The sequence below is a fragment of the Mesitornis unicolor genome, unplaced genomic scaffold (genome assembly GCF_000695765.1).
Source record: "Mesitornis unicolor isolate BGI_N332 unplaced genomic scaffold, ASM69576v1 scaffold6644, whole genome shotgun sequence".
NCBI classification, from domain to species: Eukaryota; Metazoa; Chordata; class Aves; order Mesitornithiformes; family Mesitornithidae; genus Mesitornis; species Mesitornis unicolor.
The window spans coordinates 6,835-27,029 of record NW_010179332.1 but is presented as its reverse complement, the minus strand read 5'-3'; the positions used below and the strand labels follow the sequence as shown (position 1 = coordinate 27,029).

The 20,195-nt window shown below is 38.0% G+C and overlaps 1 protein-coding gene across 2 annotated transcripts in view; it reads right to left on the bottom strand.

The window, feature by feature from the left end:
- The window catches only part of PAPD7 (PAP associated domain containing 7), a 45,289-nt gene extending 25,783 nt beyond the window's left edge, over positions 1 to 19,506 (bottom strand). For both annotated transcript variants that reach the window (XM_010182725.1, XM_010182724.1), the window contains exons 1-7: positions 19,388 to 19,506; positions 17,864 to 17,910; positions 16,836 to 16,956; positions 15,126 to 15,233; positions 14,299 to 14,427; positions 13,133 to 13,346; positions 6,624 to 6,750 (exon numbers count right to left, since the gene is read on the bottom strand). In XM_010182725.1, coding sequence (XP_010181027.1) covers positions 6,624 to 6,750; positions 13,133 to 13,346; positions 14,299 to 14,427; positions 15,126 to 15,233; positions 16,836 to 16,956; positions 17,864 to 17,910; positions 19,388 to 19,477 — 836 coding nt within the window. In that variant the 5' untranslated portion in view covers positions 19,478 to 19,506. The remainder of the gene's footprint in view (positions 1 to 6,623; positions 6,751 to 13,132; positions 13,347 to 14,298; positions 14,428 to 15,125; positions 15,234 to 16,835; positions 16,957 to 17,863; positions 17,911 to 19,387) is intronic.
- Positions 19,507 to 20,195: the final 689 nt, after the last annotated feature.

Below are 20,195 nucleotides of genomic sequence, written 5' to 3'. Positions count from 1 at the left end.
TGAACAGTGACCAGCTATTAACAAGTATAAAGCAATATTTTTTCCAACATATCTTCCCAACATTCAGCTATTTCAATTGCACTACTTCTTGGGCAAGAGTTGTATCCTAATTTGACAGTTACGCTTTCAAGCTTTCCTTTCATCAGGGACTAGTGGCTGAAGCACTAACTATAAGCTCCATGCTCAAAATACATGATGTACTGACTACTGAACAAAAACAGATTGTGAAAAGTTACCATCCTGGAGAAGGTAATGTTATTTTAGTTTTAAAATTCTTCAACTGTTACTATAAAGCTTACTTCGTATTTCAAATCATGAAGGTACGTTGTAACTGTACTGGAATTTTCTTTTGGTTTAGTTGTATAATGGGAAGGGAGGACATACATAGCCTAAATGTATTTAGACTACCTTTATTAAGTCATTTCACAATACAATTTAAGAAGGAGCAATAATCCTCCTACTGGTTCATACAAATACCACATGTTCCATGTTTAGTCTTCCAACCTTAAAGACACCTCAGTGTCTTAGTACTGAGAAGGCAGCTCACTTTAAGCAAACATCAAACCAAATAGTATCATTTAAGCTACAACTCCAATAGCTGCAGAAGGGCCTCACAGACAGAATGAACGTCATCCACCATTCTGTTTATATAAAATATGCTGGAAAAATAAACACTTGAATTTTGCATGCAGAATTAAAGGCACGATTGTCACCACTCAGCAACTAAATATCTGGGTTGTAACAGGTAATTATTTGGAAACTGCAGCTCGATAGCTAAGTAGAGCACATTAAGAAAGGAGCAAATAAAACAGAGGAGAGTATTATCTCAGTGTATATTCCCGTGACATAACAGCACTTTAAATACTTGATACAGTTCTGGTTTCTCAGTCTCAAAAAGGAAGTTAAAGCAGAGGAGACAGAATGAAGAGAGGGGTGACCAGTCCTGCAGAGAATCAGCTGTGGCCCTGAAGGTGCAGATCCCAAGACAGCAATGCCAGCGTGGGACTCAAGCACACACACGCTGGGCCTCTCCAGCACTGGGACAGAGAAGGAAACCTTGCAGATTAATGCTTAATCTGAGAATGCCTTCAGAAAGATCTGAACTTTCACTCCAGGACCACCTATAAATTTCACAACCACTTCCAGCAGTGGTCTTGGAACCAGAAGCAAAAAATGGACATGGACTGAATTAACATAAGCTCTTATGGAGAAGGACTTTGTCAAGTCTGAAACTTCTTGGAGTAGCCTCCCAGAAGTAAATCAATACTTATGCCTTCATATACCAGAAGAAAAAAATACCATCCTATATAATTAATTTATCAGCCTAGGAGAATTATATACCAAAAATGCCTGACATTAAATAGGTATAAAGGGTAAAACTACTGCTACACTGACAATTATGGCAGAGTCGCACATACAGAGCCTGGGAATTTCTTCTCTCATTAGCTGCTTTCACAAAGCATAGAGATCAAAGCCCCAAACTCCAATTTTTGGTAGAAAGGTAGGGAAAAAAAAAAGAAATTCATTAAGTTAACAGGTCAGGAGTTTCAAGGCAGATCCATGATAAGTTGCTTGTACACCAAAATTAAAAGCATTCATTATGAGATATCAGAAACTGAAAGGTAATTAAGGCTGTACTGTCATATACTTAATATAGCAGCAAAGTGGAAGCAACTGTGATCAAACTAGATGCTGCACACACATTTCATGTGTATGGGACTCAAGCACACCCACTGGGTCAGAGAACAATTTTTTAAAATAAACATTTAAAAATTGTACTTATAACTGTTTTCAACACTGAAAATGCTTAGGAACAAAAAAAACCCCATTAATCTGCCCAGCCTTTAGTATGGATTTTTTATGTTGTTGAGGTGGGGTTTTTTTTATGTTTGGTTTGGTTTTTTGGGTTGGTTTTTTTTTTTGGCTGAGGCCAAAATTTCTACAGATATGAGACACTCGGTTCTACAAAGATGCTTGTTTGGAAGACAGAAAAAACACAGTTAAAGTGGTTAAAAAAAACCAGACAGCTCTCCTATGAAAGATGCCCCTTCAAGGTTTTTTCCTTAATATTATCATATAGTAAAACCAGGAATAAGCTATTTACAGACCTAGTTTATTTTAAAAGAGCTTAGAAGCTCCTCTTTTCACACACTGCAAGCCTTCAGATCACTGGGACACTTTCTAGCTGTCATTCCAGCACAAGTACGGTGCAAATAAATCTTAACATCTCTCTTAAAAGGCTCAGGTTGCTGACATAAGATTCAGTAAAATCCAATATCTAAAGCTCCAGCCAAGCTGCACAGGAACAAGTGAGTACCAGAGCAGGAAAAAACATCAAGCCTGTGAAAGAACAGTCAAAATAACTGTTCAGTAGGCCTTAAATGAACTTATGAACTATTCACCTGATATTAAAATGGTAATATAATCTAAAAACAGAGTAAGGAACACCTCAGAAGGATCTGTTTGAGCATTTAAAAAAAAAATTAATACCTTTATCCAGACAAATACTCTACGTAGGAAAAGCTGGTATTGCTGATACCTCTTAAGAGACAGCATCCATCTTAGTGACAGGCACACGCCATGAGGATGTGAAGCAAAGGAAGGACTGTTTCAGACAGCACATTTCTGCTCTGTCAGCAGATCTAGCAGGGAACATTCCCTCTGACAGCTCCCAGAGCACCCAGGACTATCTCTGCCAACCAGGGCAACCCAAACCTAACACACAGACCTGATGGCAGTTTGATCAGTTGAGCTGTACAGAAAGATCAAACAGTTTTCACGTAAAGAGAGAGAAAAAATCACTTTATGTATGACCCCAGCTATTGTTCTTTTGAAAATTGTAAATGACCTGTAAATGACAGCTCTAGACAAGGGGTAGCTAAACTCTGCCTAGGCTTCCTCCAACTCTGGCCTGTTAGCATGACAGTCCTTTTCCCTCATCCACCCGCACCACACATCTGGCTCCAATAACGATGAACCTATTACCAATCTGCAACTCTAGGAACTGAAAAAAATGTTTCAAAAGTCTTAGTTATACAGCAAGGGCACATCACAGCAGAACCAGTCTTCCATTCCTCATTTCATATGACTTCGTATGCATCCCAAATGCAGCTAAACTACTGTTATCTGAACCATACAACAGGCCAACATGTAAACTAACATCCTGATCTACAGAAGTACGTATTAACCCAAGGATGCACCTTTGTCGCATCCAGACCAGCACAACTTATAGCTGTCAAATGGGGTAAAATATCACACTCTCCATCTTCCCCCAGATGTGAACTCCTGCAGTTTCTCTTGCTTCTGATCTGTCCATCACACAGCCACGAGCTGGATCAACTTTTTGACATGACTGAAGTGTCAATGTATTTGTTTTCAGTCATATCAGAGTTCATCTGACTCACCCTCTGACCACCAGATCACTAGATCTGACCCAAGGCAAGAGTCAAGAACATACAGACTGAGAAGGAAAACAAAGGGCAGCTAACAGGAGATAGCCCACAGATAGTTATGCTAGACAAGGTATAATGTGAAACTGCACCTTAATATAGAGACCACAGACAGGGTAGCAACAGATAGTCCACTATTTCAAAGAACACGAATCAATGAGAAAGAGCTTGTGGCCAAACATCTGCTAAGGTCTCCTAGTTTATCGAGAAACAGATTAAAACTGGGACAATAGTGATTAAGTGGAAAATACCACTCCTTACAGACTTTAGTTAAGATGACACACTCTTCTCTACAGACAGGCTATGGCCAAAGACCACACTAAAGCTGTTCAAAGCACATACTGACACTGACCCTTAAGTAGGAGCTATTCTCATCTATAACTATTTTACAGCTAGACTCATGGCCCTATGGCCCCAAATATTAAGAAATCAATCATGAGTTTCAACCACCTTGGCTGAAGACATCACCAAACTTGACCTCGCACACAAGTTTAACAGATTCAAAATGAATTTGTCTCCTTATTTTCCTTCCTACTAGGAAGACCCCTCCTTTGAAGGAATCTCTAACAAAATCTACTGAGCTGCCTATCAACCTCTCCTAAGCATTTCTTGAAAGGATGGGTGAGATTGGGGACAAAGCAGTGTTAAGGTAATTTCTGCAGCTGTTAAGAAGTAACCTCAGGACTCTGCTAATTACTGTTTTCACTCAGACAGAAGATAGCTTTCAACTCTCCAGATACTATATTTAGAAGCTTGAATGAAGATGTTGGTAAGAGTAATTTGAAGCTACTCATTATTCTGTGGGACTTGTTACCACAGAACACAGAAAAGAAAGATGCCTTTGCTGAAGGACCAAAATATTTTTTTTTCTTTCACTGGAAATATCAGAAGCAGTAGTTGGCTAGAAAACCTAATTTGACTTAGGCTTATGCTCCTTTGAGTTGGACTGACCCTGAAAAAGAACAGCAACAGTGATCGCCCAGAAAGATGTGAAAGCTACTGAGATTGTCATCTACAATATAGGACTCTGTACACTGAAATTTTCCCTGGAAAGAGTTGATCTGAATTCAAACTCATGAGGCCGTCTGATATCAAACCGATCCACTTGAGGGAAGGCTAGCCCCAGTGATGGCAGAACTGAATAAAATCAAGTCAACCTGGGGAGTTCAGCCTCCTGCAAGTTCCTGCTCTTTCAAGTGCTCTTCAGTTAGTCTCTGTTGATCCTTCTAGTAGGATGTCCCATAGTGAGCCATTGCTCTTACAGGGAGCCCATTGTTTACAGTTTAACCTGAAAAGGGGAAAAAATGGATCACGACAAAGGGCTCCTGGATGGCTAAGGCTTTAAGTCAGCCACCAGTGGCTCTTTATTACAGTGCCTGGGCCACTCTGCCTAACAAGTGGAAGAAGGATCTGAAATACACCTGTATAGCCCAAGCACAGTAGGTTTAACTAAAACCAGAGTGAACATGGACTGCTGTTGAGGTTCTGCAACAAACTTGCTACCAAACAGCTCATCATCCACCTACATTTCCTTCAGCACTGATAAGACTGGTGCTACGGGAATTAATTGCATACAGAACTTTGTTGAATGCTGCTGTTCTTGCAATATCACTCCCTTTGACAGAATGGCAAGCCCCTGGTATGACAAGTTCTGAGACTCGGACATCACTGACACAGACAACCCAGAAGCAGCAGAAAGATAGGTCAGATGTATGACACCTGAACACTGCCGCTGGGACTTCTCCCTAGGTTTGAAGTTGTGACAAAAGTCAAACATTTTCCCAAATACAGTCAGAAGTGTACATGTGAAGTGCATACATCAACAACATCTGAAGCTTCTATTAAATGCATTTACAAATTTACTTTTTGATGTCAGCAATAAATACAGGTACCTCATAAGAGAATGACTACACCCTTTGGAGAACCACAGAGAAATTAATGAAGGTCAGGACCCAAGACAAGCAAAACTTCAGGAACCCCTGAGTTATTCTATCTATCTATGTATATAAGAATGAAGTTTGTCAGCAACAAGAATTGTCAGCCAGTACACATTTAACAGATACATCTTTAATCTTATCTTAAAACAGCAGTCTCTAACATCAGCACATAACTCTACAGTTACTAGATATCCATCACAGACACAAGTGCAGTCTCAACCTTTGTGAATTTAATACCACAGAAAACCTAGAGATTCACAGGCTCTGTTAAAATACTGTCAGTTTTAAATCCAGAAGTGAAGAGACTGCATCCACTTTGTGGTAAATTTACTATAGGATAACTATTTTAAATTCCAATGCCATTAATACTAGAAGTTAACAGCTTGCTAGAGTTTGGAATTGTATCTAGGTGGTTTATGTGACTTGTTACAGCCATCTCTCCCCACAATTAGCTGGGGAGCTCAAGGCCACTGGGATTCTAGGGAAGTCTCAGGGATGAGCCATCCTCTGATCTAGCCCCAATTTGTACCGAGGGTTAGAATAACAGATGCTAGAGCAGATATATGAATGAAAATACAATGTGGCTAACATGCCTTCATTTTCTTTCTTCTCTCCATTTCAAAAACCATTCAGCTTGCAAAGGCGAAAGCTGAAAGAGTACTAACTCTACAGTGGTTCCATGAAAGACATTAAGAACTGCATTAAAAATGGCATGTCAAGAAATACGCTACTTTTAATGACAGTTCTGACATTACGGCCGAGCTGAAGTAATTCTTTTAATAGCTTAATTACATATCAAGCCTTTTAAAACAGCTTACAGGAGCATGTGTTAAAGAACTAGAGAGGTGTCTAGCCTTGTGTCTGAAAAGCAATTTGACAACGCTCATTTTTCTGCCATAGTACAGACATACATCATACTAATCATTAAGTCAGCACACTTTCCTTTGAAATACTTTAAGCAGGATGTTTGAGGAAAGATCAATTATCTTCTGGCTCCCTTCCACATTAAGAGAACCTTACATCGGACTCATCCTAGTATTTGTAATGCTGTCTTCATCTCAATGCTTCACACGCACCAAGGTATTATACTCGTGCCACTGGGGAGCCTAAATTTCTGGTCAGATTTCAATACAGCCACAGGTAAACAATAAATAACAATATTCCTTTTATTGGTTAGACTCAAACATTCCTAATTGATTACACAGACAAATGGATATTCAAAAAGTGAACTAATTACCTCTCAGAATCTCTATTTGGATATGATCTTGCAAGTGGTGATACCGCATGGCTAAGAACAATGTAGGCATAATCAAAAACTTGTTTCACTTGCATGGCACCGTAAGAACTTCTGCCAACGTCGTTTCCTGAAATAATGTGACAGTCATCAGATCATCTTTTTTCAACATCAGTAACCATAAAATTATTCACACTTTAAGCTCAGAAGCTTAAACAATACAGCTTAACTCTGTTTAAACTGGTTAGCCCACCCTACACATACCAGGAGCAACTAAGAGTGCCTATCTCAAAGAAAGAAGCTAACCACAGAAATGACACTTAACATTATGCACTCAATTGACCACTTTTAAAATACCGATGTACCAGTGCCTGGAAGAAACAAACAGAGATCAGCTTAAAGCTGATCTTATAGCTGTCTTTAAAGAGTAAATCTACCAAGCTGAAAGCATGATGTCTCACTTACCAGTAGACTTTCTGTAGGCCAAATTCAGCGTAAAATTCCACTTGCGCAACCACATTAAGTTCACAGGGCCAGGTATACTTACATCAACCCCTTCTTAACCTTATCTAAACTACAGATTATTAATCTTATTAACCAGCTCATATAGATTACTTATCTCCACAGAATAAATCTGTTTGTCAAAAATCTATCATAGAGGATTCTAGAAGTTTGGACAGCATTGGTGTTTTGATCAGGTTTGTGGCACTCCTTGACTGCCCCTCTTTAAGCCTGAGTGACATTTATAGCAGAACTCTTTCCAAATCCAGTGCCATGTGTGAGGAACTGCAGAAGTCAGGAACCATGCTAAAGGTTCTGCATCAGTGACAGTGTACAAGCATCTGTCTCCCATTTGACACCTAGAAAGATCCTGCTAGTACTAGCAAGAAGCAGCATTTGGGATTTTTTTTTTTGTAGGTATATTTGGCATCAGACACCAAAGGTTCACTGTCACTACTCAATTTAAGAAATACAAGAAAGCTTCCTTCAAACTCCACATCTAAAATACAGACTAGATCTCAAGTGGGTAGAAAGCTGTTTACAGTAAAAGGTCCCCACCTTCAGAATGATGCTTGAAATGCTCTGAGAACACTGGAAAGGGATGAACCACTGAACATGTTTATTTTAAGCTTGAAAATCAGATCAGGGTTCACAAACAGGTTTTAATTTAAAATCTGCTTTGAAAATTGGTGGGTAAAGGACAGAATCTATCCTTTGGAGAACTGAATCCAATGAGGCTGAATTTGATTTCAGAGGAACCCTTCACTTGCTGAAGTATTTTGTCCAGCAAGCCATTATAGACAAATATGCTGAGGTCTGCCATCCACAGAAAAAAATGCCCGCCATGGCTTTACTAATTGACAAAACACTTTAGTTCTTCAAGATTCTTCAGTCATAATGCCACTTCAACAAAAATGCATAATCAATGAAAACAGACTGGGAACATAAAAGCATTTGGGGAACATACTATACAGTCAAATAAAGGCTGATCAAGAAATACTTCCTGTTTACTGAAGTAACAGTATATTGTTCTGAATGCACCATGGCAGTCTTGGCTTAAAATTACAGAAGCCTCTCTAAATGGCACATTTGCAATTGGACTCTATCATGAAGTAGTAGCAGAGACCAGCCTGGGCCTAGAACAGTGAAACTTCAATGTTTCTTCCCAGTTAAGTTCATAGCTGCACTACAAAGTAGCAGAGAACTTCACAAAAAGGCAGCTGAATAGAGACCAAAGTATTTCAGTGGTCAGGAAATCAGAACATGAAAATTTTAATTCTACTAGAAAAACACAGATTAATTCATTACAGGTTTTCCAGGGGCAGGACGCATTGTTGTGTAATACAACTATATATATATGACAATTACATTAAGAAGCAGTGAAGAAATGGAATACATACAAGTGGTTAAACACACAAATGCACCTACTACTAAATTTGTATTCATTTAAGGCCATACTTGATGATTTTAAGGATCTTTTCCAACCTAAATGATTCTATGTTTCTATAAATTCACATAACAGGAATTAAGAATACACACTCAAATTGCATTATCTTAGTCTAATCTGATGCTAAGACAGCTACATTTGACATCCATCCTGCATGGAGTTACACCAAAATGAAGACACTGCTGCTACACTCTATTGGTTACTCCTTTTGTCAGTTGTTGCCACCTCCACTGTTGTGCCAGTGAAAGAAATCGTAAGCCTTCCCACCTAAAACAAACTCAGGCAGTTTCACTTAAACCACCACCAAAGTTGCGTATGACTCTTGATGGAAGTAGATTTGAGAGCAAAGGCAGGGCAGCTCATGCCATAGCATGCTTAGGTTCCTGGATTGCCTCATTCCGCACCTGTAATCAGTTTATGAAAATGTCTAAATAAACAGTCTTATTCAATTATACAGCCTGCAAAGCTTCTGACTTGCACTGCAGCTGAAAAGCAGGTACTGAAGCCAAAGCTTCCTGAGCTGTTGGGAACTGCACCAGTCAAGTCTGTATAGAGGTGGCCCTACTCAACCCAGAAAGCAACATATTAAAGGAGCCAGAAGATCACATATTTATATTTGCTGCCTTGAATAGATTTTCTTCTGAGACATCATTCTCATTAGCAGATCATGTCTTATATACCTGAGCATCCTCCTTTTGTCACAATCTACAGACTGATCAGGTAAAGTATGTAACCCAAAAGCTCTCACTTTTAAAAAAAGTCATTCAAACTTCAAACCTCAGATGTACATTAGTAGATAACAATAGTGTGTGATTTCACATATAATTCAATCCTCATTCTTTCATACAAAAGAAGCCTTCATCCCTAAAAGAGCATGTCTAAGATTTCCACTAACTGCTATCAGTATTACCACTCTGTCAGGTAGCTTGTAAATGTAAGTCTATGAGCAAGGACCGAAGCAGATCCTTCATGTTGAGCTATTAACTAGAAAGTACCTTTTTGCAACATTCAGCATTAAAGGGGTTCTTTCAGATGCTCATTTCAATGTATTTCTGTATTTTTATAAATGCATATATTTTATATACACACACATTTATACTTTTCTTTTTGCAGGTTCTAATGACAAACAGTAGATATTTAAAAGCTGCAATGAATAGCTTTGGACAGCCACTAAGGCTAGAATAGATAATCCTAATAGCTGTTGCCAATCTTACATCTAATTACTTCTTGTACTTGAGACCTAGTAAGATGCAGAAGCAAGCAACATGAAGCATAATTAGTCCTGCAAGTTAGAGTTTCTTCTCAAAAAAAAAGAAAAACACACACTGATTTTAAGGTTTAGAACTTTTTTAGTGCCCATAGCAAGTCAGAAGGAAGAACCTCTCTCATGAAGGAAGCAGTGCAGGTGGAACTCCAAGTCTTAAAATGCGATTTAGCTACTCTTGCCACTGTCAGTCTGAACCAAGAGCAACATCATTCCTGTTCTGAGCATCAGACATGACTGAAGGAGCTTGAAAATTACCTGATTCAAAGGCTTCCCTAACAATCTGCAGAATAGATTAAAGATGTCACCTGCAACCACCAATCATTCACCTTGCTCCTGGCTTTGCAGTTCTCCTAAATGAGTGCTTTCACTTTTTACACATCAAAGAAAGGACAGCTGCTTTGAGAAACTGAAATGGCTGCAGCTACAAGATGTTTATAGGAACTCTGTTCTTTAGATGATGCTGAGGGAAAGATTTTCATCTCATTGCCCTGTCCTAGGACACTAACTCAAGATGAAGAATCTTAGGCTAAGCAAGAAGATCAAGTATAAACTACCACTTGAAAATGCATCACTGTCTAGATAAGGCTGACATCTCAAATACAGATTTCAAACACACTTCACCACAGGAGTGTAGACTCCTGATATCTTTGTTGGAAACTTGGGTCTCAAATCACAGAAATTGTAATCTTCTAGCGCCAAATAGGCTCTAGAAGATCCTTGAGTGTAATTACTCACAGGTCTTCGAGAATCTCAGAGGAAATCCTACAGCACCCAGGAGAATCTGGAGCAAAATTCTGTATGACCAAAACAGGTTGATGCCTGTTCCTTCCAAATCTAGGAACTAACAGAAGGTACTGAACAAGTAACACTGACATATCATATCCTTCTGATAACATCATTTATCTGTCAGCTAGAAATCACCATTTCACACTAAAGAAAAAACAGTTCCTCCAACCTAAGCTAATCCTACTGAACTCAACATTGTTCCCTACAAAACTGTCTAAAGCTATTCTTATGAGTTATACCTTTCAGCATGCTATTGCTGAGCTAGTGCATATACTCACAGGAGGGATTTTTACACTGCTTGCATAATCTTGAGAAACTGAAAAGCTTTTTTTCATCCCTGTATTTTTTGCCTTATTTCTGGATTAAGAAGTCATCTTTCAAAGTTCTCTTCCAAGGCTTATCCAGAACTTTTAGAGAAAGCTGCAATCAGGCTAAAAAAACATCGCAAAAAAAGATTAAAAATGCCTGCATATGGTGCATAAACAGGTTTGAGGGAAAAACTCTACACCAGCTTACGGTAGCTTAAGTCAAAAAACATCTGTGTCCACTCTTCATCCAAGTACTTGTTCCTATCTCCTCCATAGTACTGCACTGACACTCAGTGTTAGACACTGAGTGGATTTGAGTACAAACTAATCAAGCAGAGGTGACTTGTCAACTAGGCAATGATCTGAACTCTTGGAAAAGGTTTTTGTACTGGGAAACAAGTAGCAACAGAACTAAACTAACAGAATTCTAGACATTATCTACATACACTTGACAGGTACTTTTAGACACTGTAGGAATATGTGATTAAGTCTAGAACTAGGAAGGCTGCATTCATGAGATCTTATTCAAAGAGCCATCCTATACATTCTATATAATTTTCCTCCTAGTCCCATAAGACAAGTTCTGAAGCTCTGTGGTAGCTGCCAGAAAATATCCCTATGGGGCACAGTGGTCAGATAACTTCAAGTTATTGTCAGCTTTCCTTTCCCTCCCAAAACACTTCCTCCCTGCAAGAATGCAATTATCTCAGCCCACAGAACCTCACCTAAAATGCAGTTCTTATCAACTCTTTTATAGCACATAACTAGGTATCTTTCTTCTAAATTATAATTCTTTGCTTCTGCAAGATTTTTGCTGGGAGAAGCAATTCAGAGTCCCTACTGGACTTGCAATTTATTTTTTTTCTTCTCTGAAGAGCCATCAATAAGAAAAAAATTCCAAAATTAAACTATTAGCAGTGATTAAAACATTGCGCAGCATATGCAATTTTTTCTCTTTCAGTCCTCAGCAGATAGGAAGGAATAGATCTGGAGGACAGTAAAGGTTTTGACTCTAAAGGAATGTGGCTCAGGCTGCTACTCAAACGAGTCTTTAGGCAAGTAATTCCACAGCTACTAAAGGAAATTTCACCACAATGAAAGTTGTGCAAAATCACACCTATGCCTGGCCAAGTGTAAGAGTCATGATGGATACAAACATTTTAGAGATATGGTTAGACAAATGAGTATCTTCGCTTGCAACCTGTTCTAAAGAACTATGAACATTCAGCATATTTAATATTTAGAAAGGTGCCAGACTTCAGCTCCCAATCCATGGTATTTGCTTTAAAAGTGCTCTACATAAGCAGTCTACCCACAAGACATGACAGCATGGAGCTTGAGAGCCAATTACATTCTAGAAATATTAATGCTGAAGTCCAAATTAACTGAAAATTGACTTTGTTAAAAAGCTGTTTTGGAGTTTCAGCTACTTGTGACAATCTAAATAGAATCCAAACAGTACTATAAAGCAGTAGTTTTTTCCAGGACCTCAGCCAAAATTAATCTTGATTACTTTGAAGGTTACTGAATCAAAACCAACTGTTAAAAAATATTTTGTTAGTTACTGTCAAAAGTACACACAACTAGAACTTGCATTCTCTAAGTGTCCCTATGCAGCAGAAGCCAGTTTTGAAAACCAGACTTTTCACACCAGCACCGTAATACAGCTGCTCCCTTACCACACATGCATGGATATACACCGTTCCTGTGCAGTCTCTACCGCACCACTCTGCAGGACAAGTACGTCATCTGGGGCATCTCTTTCCTATACGGTATAATTTCTGAAGTATGGCACCACTGACTGTGGTGGGAAGAGCTACACCTTCCATTCTTATTCTTTTCTAATGAGCAAGAGTGCTGTTCCTACTAACAAACCCCCATCCACAACTTCCAGGACCTCCTTCTTTGACTACAGCTCAGCACTGTTAGAGAATCTTATTACACACTCAACACAGATCTAAACCTTCACTGCATTACGTATCTGCACTGCTTGCATGCAATCCAATTTACTCAGGCTATGAACCCTGAGAGACTTCAGGTCCTTATCCCTTAGCTCACCTCCAGAATTGCACCTCAACATGAGCAAAGTCTCTTCTCAGTGCAGCTTCTTAACTCATTTGACAGACTTTAGGAACTCTAATGCAAACTGTGAGAGCATGAATTGAGCCAGAACTCCGGAATACTGCAAGAAATGCAATCTTACCAGGCAGGAGAGGATCTTCAATACATAGCATGGATGGTCTGTATCCATTAGTCATGACTTTCATGATTTCTTCTTTGGCTATATAGGCACCTCCATTTTTTATTCTAATACCAGTTTTCAAGTAGTTAAAATTCCTTCCATAGAGTTCAAAAAATTCTATCAGAAGCATTCCAAGGTTTTCATCAGCTCTTCTGGCATCAATTCTTGGATGCAGCTGTGACAAATAACAGTTGTTAACCAATAAAAATTAAGCTTTCTTTTAAACAGCTGGGTACGATCTCTTTACATAAGTCTGAATTGAGACATAAATTCTTCATTTACTTCAACTACTTCCACATGACCAAGAGGGGGCAGCACTTCAGCAGAATCTGGAAGCCAAAGAATTCCTTCATCCCTCATCTTCCAGCTTTCTGAGGATTAGTAAATTATTTCCCCTAAACTAAAAGCAATAAAGAAGTACCGATACATTACAGCTTAGTTACTAACAGAGTAATAGCTGATTTTTCACAGAAAATTTATTGGTTAAAGTTTTCAGAAACAGAGGAAACCTATTTACTCCAATTGAAATACAGCTCTTTTCTTAATCTCCCCATATTATATATGGAATATACAATCTATAGTACTATTTCAATTAATCATTAACAGCAGCAGGATATGCAGATTTTTCCATTATCTGCCAGTTTTAACTATGTCAAAACCTAACCAATATATAATTAAAATATAACTTGACTGTCCAATTTCACAATTTTAGTGAAGACTGAAATCAACCCCTCTGCACATTCTGTATCAGTAGTCCAGGAAGCAACAGACTCAAACTGCATCCTGGAAGATTTACAAGACACCAGTAAGACAATTCAGATACTGGAAGAGGCTGCCCAGGAAGACAGCATGATCCACATCACAGGCCCTGGTATAGAAAGCAATGCACAGCCTCCTTTGCCGTTCACAAGGCTTGTGCTGCTGTTTCAATTCACACAGTGAACAGAAGTTCTTGGAGGTTTGAGAGGCAGTCTATAGGAGCTGCCAATGATCATACACTCAGAGCCATAACAATAAGCTGTGCATTGCTACAGGAGTCTAAAGAAACAGCACCATAACAGGGCATAAGTAGAGAAATCAAATTTTTTCAGAGAACACAGTAAGGAACAAACAAGGAAGAGACTTACCTGCAGGAAACTAATTGCCATTAAAATTAGGCTGTAAGAGCTAATTCCACCAGTAAAAACTTCATTCAAGTCCCTCTGAAGGAGGAACTGTTTTAATACTAAAATCAAGTAAGGCAGCAAAGAATATTTCTGCAAAGCAAAATAAGTCTTATCAACGGCAACGTCAACATTTCAAAACAAGGAAAGAACTATACAGTATCAACACCTTCTAATACAAAACTGTTATTCAGTAGTGTGCTTTAAAGTGTTTTCAGAGGAAGAATCAAAACTTTTTTTATTCTAGAAACAAAATTAATAGAACTCAACTCTTATTTGATCAAACAGCTTACATATCAAATTTATTTCCTCCTCTTAAGCAGGAAGACTTTTACATCCTTCTTTGAATGCCAGTGTCACTCATAGTCTAAACCTTCCATCTAAACATTTTTACTGCAGAGCATAAAACTTGATTTTTAAGTATGTTGCTACAGAATTGGTTTTAGACATTGTTTAGCAAGTTACTATTAATAATCAAGCATCACTTAAATTTAAGGTAAGCAAAACTTGTACAGACTTGCTTTAGAAGCAAAGTTCAGTACCTATCTGCAGATCTAGATATGATTGTAGAAGTCCTTTCAGCATATAAGTTTATCCACACAAACACGTAGCACTCTAAGGTAACACTGAATAGATAGAAAATAAATTAAAATATCCATTTTTAATTGGTATTAATGAAAACATTCTTGAGCAATACATCCTCAAAAGTCTTAAGCCATGCCAAAAAATGTTAACTACGCATCTAGCATATCCTTGGGTAAGTAGTATAACATCCATTATATGGCTGATACCTTCATGTATTCCTTGATAAATCGAGCTGCCTTCACACCAGTTTCTACATTAAAACTGATGTCAACTTTCACTTCTGTCTCCTGGTCAGTAAGTTTTATTATTGGTACCTGAAAAGATTAAAACAAGATTTTATGAATCACTAGAAATGCAACACTGGCATTATTGTCCAGCTTACTCAGACAGACAGATACTGTCAGTCCAAACGTATGCAACTATCAAGACAAGAAAATGTGGTTTTGAGAAAAGCCACCAAACCTAACTTGACAGACAAGTGAACACTTTTTAGTGAGGTGATTAAAACACAGGCATGTATGGTCACATTAACTTATGATCACTCATGTACTCTCCTCCCATACCTATTAGATACCTACCTTCATAGATGCAATATCAGTGTTTTGTAAGACAACTAAATTTACTTAATTTAATGACTCACTGTTGTTAATAGGATACATTCTACTCACAAAACCTGAGGGACCTGCATTCATCCGACCCAGCGCTGCACCATGCACTTGCTAAACTGACCTAAGACTAGCCTAGCAGAAAATATAAAGCACTGTCTGTTGGTTTATCAAGTTGAACTGGTTCACTGCAGAGTCAAATGAAAGCTGGAATGGAAAAAGCAAAACAGGAGTAGGAGAACTTCCTCTTCTGGCAGCAATAAATGATTATAGACTACTGAATACGGGGCTCAGTCTCACACCACCACCTTGAAGGCAGTATCCTACAAAATGGTCTTACAGCCATAACCTAAACTTCAGCTGGTAACATTTATTTTAAATTGAACTTCTTGTATTTTTAATCTGAAATGGGAAAAAAAAGAGCAAAAGTATAGCATCATCTTACACCAACAGCAGAGGGAACAAAATAAGAAAGACTAGCAAAATTGATAAGCCTAGTGTAGTGCCATTTAATGGTACCACTTACAGGTATAATCAATTCTGAAAATCCTACTCATTCTCAGGTAAACTAAAGATCACTAGAGCTACTGTTTTGTACTGCTACTCCAACAGAAGCCATAGGGATTTTCTAGACCTAAAAATGTTACCCTATTTCAAAGAACACAAAATGTAACAGCTTACTAACAGGTGTTTGGAATGCTTTGCCTAGTTTCCTGAAGAAATCACCCCTTGCTCAGTAACAAAAGAGTCTCATACTTCACTGTTTTAGCATAGTCAGTGTGATCCCTTAGCCTTACAGGACAAATGTAAGAGATACTACACATCAGTTTCACAAACAAAATGCATCTCTTCGGTAGCAAATTTTGAAAGGGAAAAACAAATGTTCAGTTCAGAACATGACACTAAGCCAGCAGAAACAAGACAACCTGAAAAAATCAGGGTTTCAAGCTAGACAGCTCTAGTTACTGACTCCTGGCTAAACAAAGTCCTCTCAAAGGTCAGTGGAAAAACATTATAGAAACAGTTAACTTATTTTACTAGATATTTTGCAAATACTTTCAGATCTTTATGGACAACATAAGCATAAAGCATAGCCTTCCAGCAAATACAGTGCACACAATTACCACTGTCCATGTAAAAAACTGTGTGCTGTTGCTAAGCACACACACATTCTACTAAAATCTTGCACAGATAATCATTGTGCTTAAAAAAAACCATAATTGGCTTCATAAATTAAGAACACTATTTATCAGCAACATCTTAAGGAGCCTGAAAGCTTTTCAGTTCAGTATTCCAAAGACTATTACTTACCGTAGCTTTATCGAGTACTTTAATGGAATATGGCTCAGCCACACTGTGTTTTCTTAGTGCTTGCTCCAGCAGCTGTAAAGGAGGCCGTTCCCATTTCCCAAAAACAACTAGATCAATATCACTAGACAAAAAGAACACAGCATGAGATCCATTAAGTCTAAAGCATAATACTCCACCAGAAAAAAAAAGGTTAAATTGGCATTATACATATTACAGGACCTCCAGGGTGACCATTTTCTCAACTTTTAATCCAGGTTCCAAATCCGCTTCCCTCAGCAATATTAAGTAAGGGATGGTCTAGTATGCTTTAGGATCCACAGTAGTATTCCAGTTTTTGCTTCCAGTTCTGTTGAGTTGAGCTCTTCTCCCTGTCATCTTTCTTGCTCCCTCCCCACTCACTTCCACAGCCTGATCCTATCTCTCACCTACCCATGCTGACAGGCATGTTAATAGTCCAGACAATTTTTATCAGTGATTGTTACTCAGAAATGAAATCTCCAGTTTTTCTACTAAAAATCTAGTTGATGTAAAGGCAACATAGTTTCTAAGACACAGCTACATGGCTTTTCCACAGTCATCTGTTCAACCATTAAGCAATATAAAACACTGAATTAAGACATTTTGCTCTCCAAAAACATGGGGGAAAACAGTTGATGACTTCTCTGACTTTGCACAGTAACTCCCTGATAAGTGACACACTCTTAGTAACTCATCTTATTTAATAAAACACAATCTTTACACAGGAAATACTAAGCATTCAATTTCACTGTATCTTGAAAACAAAGCACCAAAGACTAACCCTAAACACAAGAAAAGGTAATTCACAAAGGGTCAGTAAGTACCTAGAACAGTACAATGATATCTCAAATCTGTAAGTTCAAAAACTCTTCCCTGTGTAACATGGGACATTAGGCAAAAATTTTACTGGAAGCTTGATAGATTTACACATTCCAGTTTAGATTCCCCTTTAAAATTTACCATTACTCTAAAAGAAGACAAACTTTCTATAAAAGTAAATTATTACTTACCTAGTTGGAAGATAAAGCCCTGTACTGAAGCTGCCAAATATCTGGACCTGAAAAAAAAACCCCACCAGTGAAATATCTAGTAATTATGAACACTCATTTCATTTCACTTTCACAGACTTAAGATTTTTCTGGACCTGGTACAGCTATAGCCCAGTAAAAGAAGTTCTTGAACTTACTTTACTACATACTCTGTTAAGCCTGTACAAATACACTCTCTTATAGATGTAACTTTAGAGGAAATCGTACTTTTTTAACATGGAATGACTACCAATCGTGCTAGCTGCAGAGCATAAACTTCTGAAACAAGCCCTTTTCACTATTTATTTCCAGTTCAGCAGAAGCATAAGCTGTTACAGATTTCTTTCCTCATAGGACAGCTTTATTGAAATTGGAAGAGTTTAAGGGAAACATTTTTCCAAATTTTTAAGTTTAAAAAACAGTAAGTACATCTAAACATATAACTCGGAGAAACATGAATACTCCAAATTTTACTATAAGCATGACTATGAAATTGTGATAGGTGTCTGTGTGGGCAAAATAAGGTATGTTGAAGAGACATTCACAGTTCACATCACATACTTGTAGTATGCTTCCAGCAGAGAGAATCGAGATGCTCTTCCCACACTGCTACAGCAAACCACAATCTACAAGTTCAGTTCTTCCAAGCGACCTATGAAAAGGCTGCGCAATACTGGGCCATTTCAGTGTTTATTCGGGTTCCCACAAGCTAGAAGAATGTTATTGCTAAGAAAAACTGCACATGAGGATGAAGCAGATGAGCTTTACAGTATCTTTAGTTGGGTTCTGTGGCCACAGCCCTTTGACATGGAAGGTTATGAAATCGCAGTGTTCTGAAATGTTCTTCTGCTTTAATGACAATGTTACTATCTGGTAACAAGAAAGGTGACACTAGAGATACAGTGTACATTAAATTCCTTTTGGATGTTTTTTGTTTGGAAGAAACATTCTTTGGGTAAGAAAGTTTGAAAATAAAACAACTTTGGTTACAGGAAATCTCAGGAAGTTCCATTTTCCCACTAAAGTAGAGCTAAAGAAATTCCCTGAATGTCAAATTTAGGAGAGTAAAAAAATATTTCTGGGGCTTTTAACTGTACCTTTGTAAAATATTTGTATTTACAAATATCCACACATCCAGGTCTCCTTGCAGAAAGGGATACATAGGTAGCCAGTCTCACTTTAATAAGCAAAATGAAGTTATGCACAGACAATCAATTTCATAAGCTTTCACTTTAAGAAACGCACTTCCTAAAGTGGACAGTTCTTCACATTCCCAGTCCTCAAAGTGGAAAAATTCTCAGTAGCCTTCATTAACCTGAAATCTACGTTTTAAGTTTCCTCCACTTTTCAAAATAAACTGTGAAAGCCAAACTATTAAACCAATTGCCTTAAGATTGAAGTCTTACCTCTTCATTTCTAAAATGGAGAAAAATAATAGCAAGGTTCAGTGAATCACGCTCTACAATTTACTAGAGAAATAGAAATCAACACTTGAGTTATGCTCACATCAGCTGTAGGCCAAAGATCTTTGATGACAGTTTCTATTCTTTTCACCACTTCTCTTCTCATAGCTGCTTCTTCAGGACGAGGGGACATGAAGTCATAGAAGTCAATTATTTCTTCATGCAGTCTAAAGGAGAAAGTAGCATCAGTTATAATGGCGACTTAACTATTACAATAAATTTTAACAAAAATCAGCCATAGGCTTTATTTAATATCATTATTTAACCAAACCAGCAGTACTTTTAAGAAAGGTGAATGTCACAACAATTAGGCTTTCAGAAGGGAAAATGGAGGGTATGGGATAGATTTATTCATACTTGATTTTCATGGCAGCACCTTACAGTAATCTCAATATCTATACATCAGCCCTCAACATACTACCTAAATGCTAAAGTTGTCAAAAAACAGAGGATGTGAGCACTAGTGGATATTTACTAACCTTCTTACTGGCTCAACAGCGAAGGTCAAATTCAATTTCTGATTCCCAAAGCTTGTTTTATTTAAAAAAGAAGGCATAGTCTTAATGACCCAAATGAACAATTAAAACAAGAAGAACAATTAAAGTCTTCAAGTAGGTTTATTATTCCACAGGTTCTTACTTCTGTGCATGGAGTTTGCACAGACTTGGCAACAGGCCAGCGGCATTTATGTTTTTGTAGAGGGTGACAACAGGGACATTTGAGTACTCCTTGATGTGGAAACGTCCACTTTGACAAACAGGGATTCCTGTGATCACTTAAGCCCTTTACTAGCCATTCGTTCATATAGGAAGTGACCTTCCAATTGAACTACTCAAAGGGAAAAGTGTTAA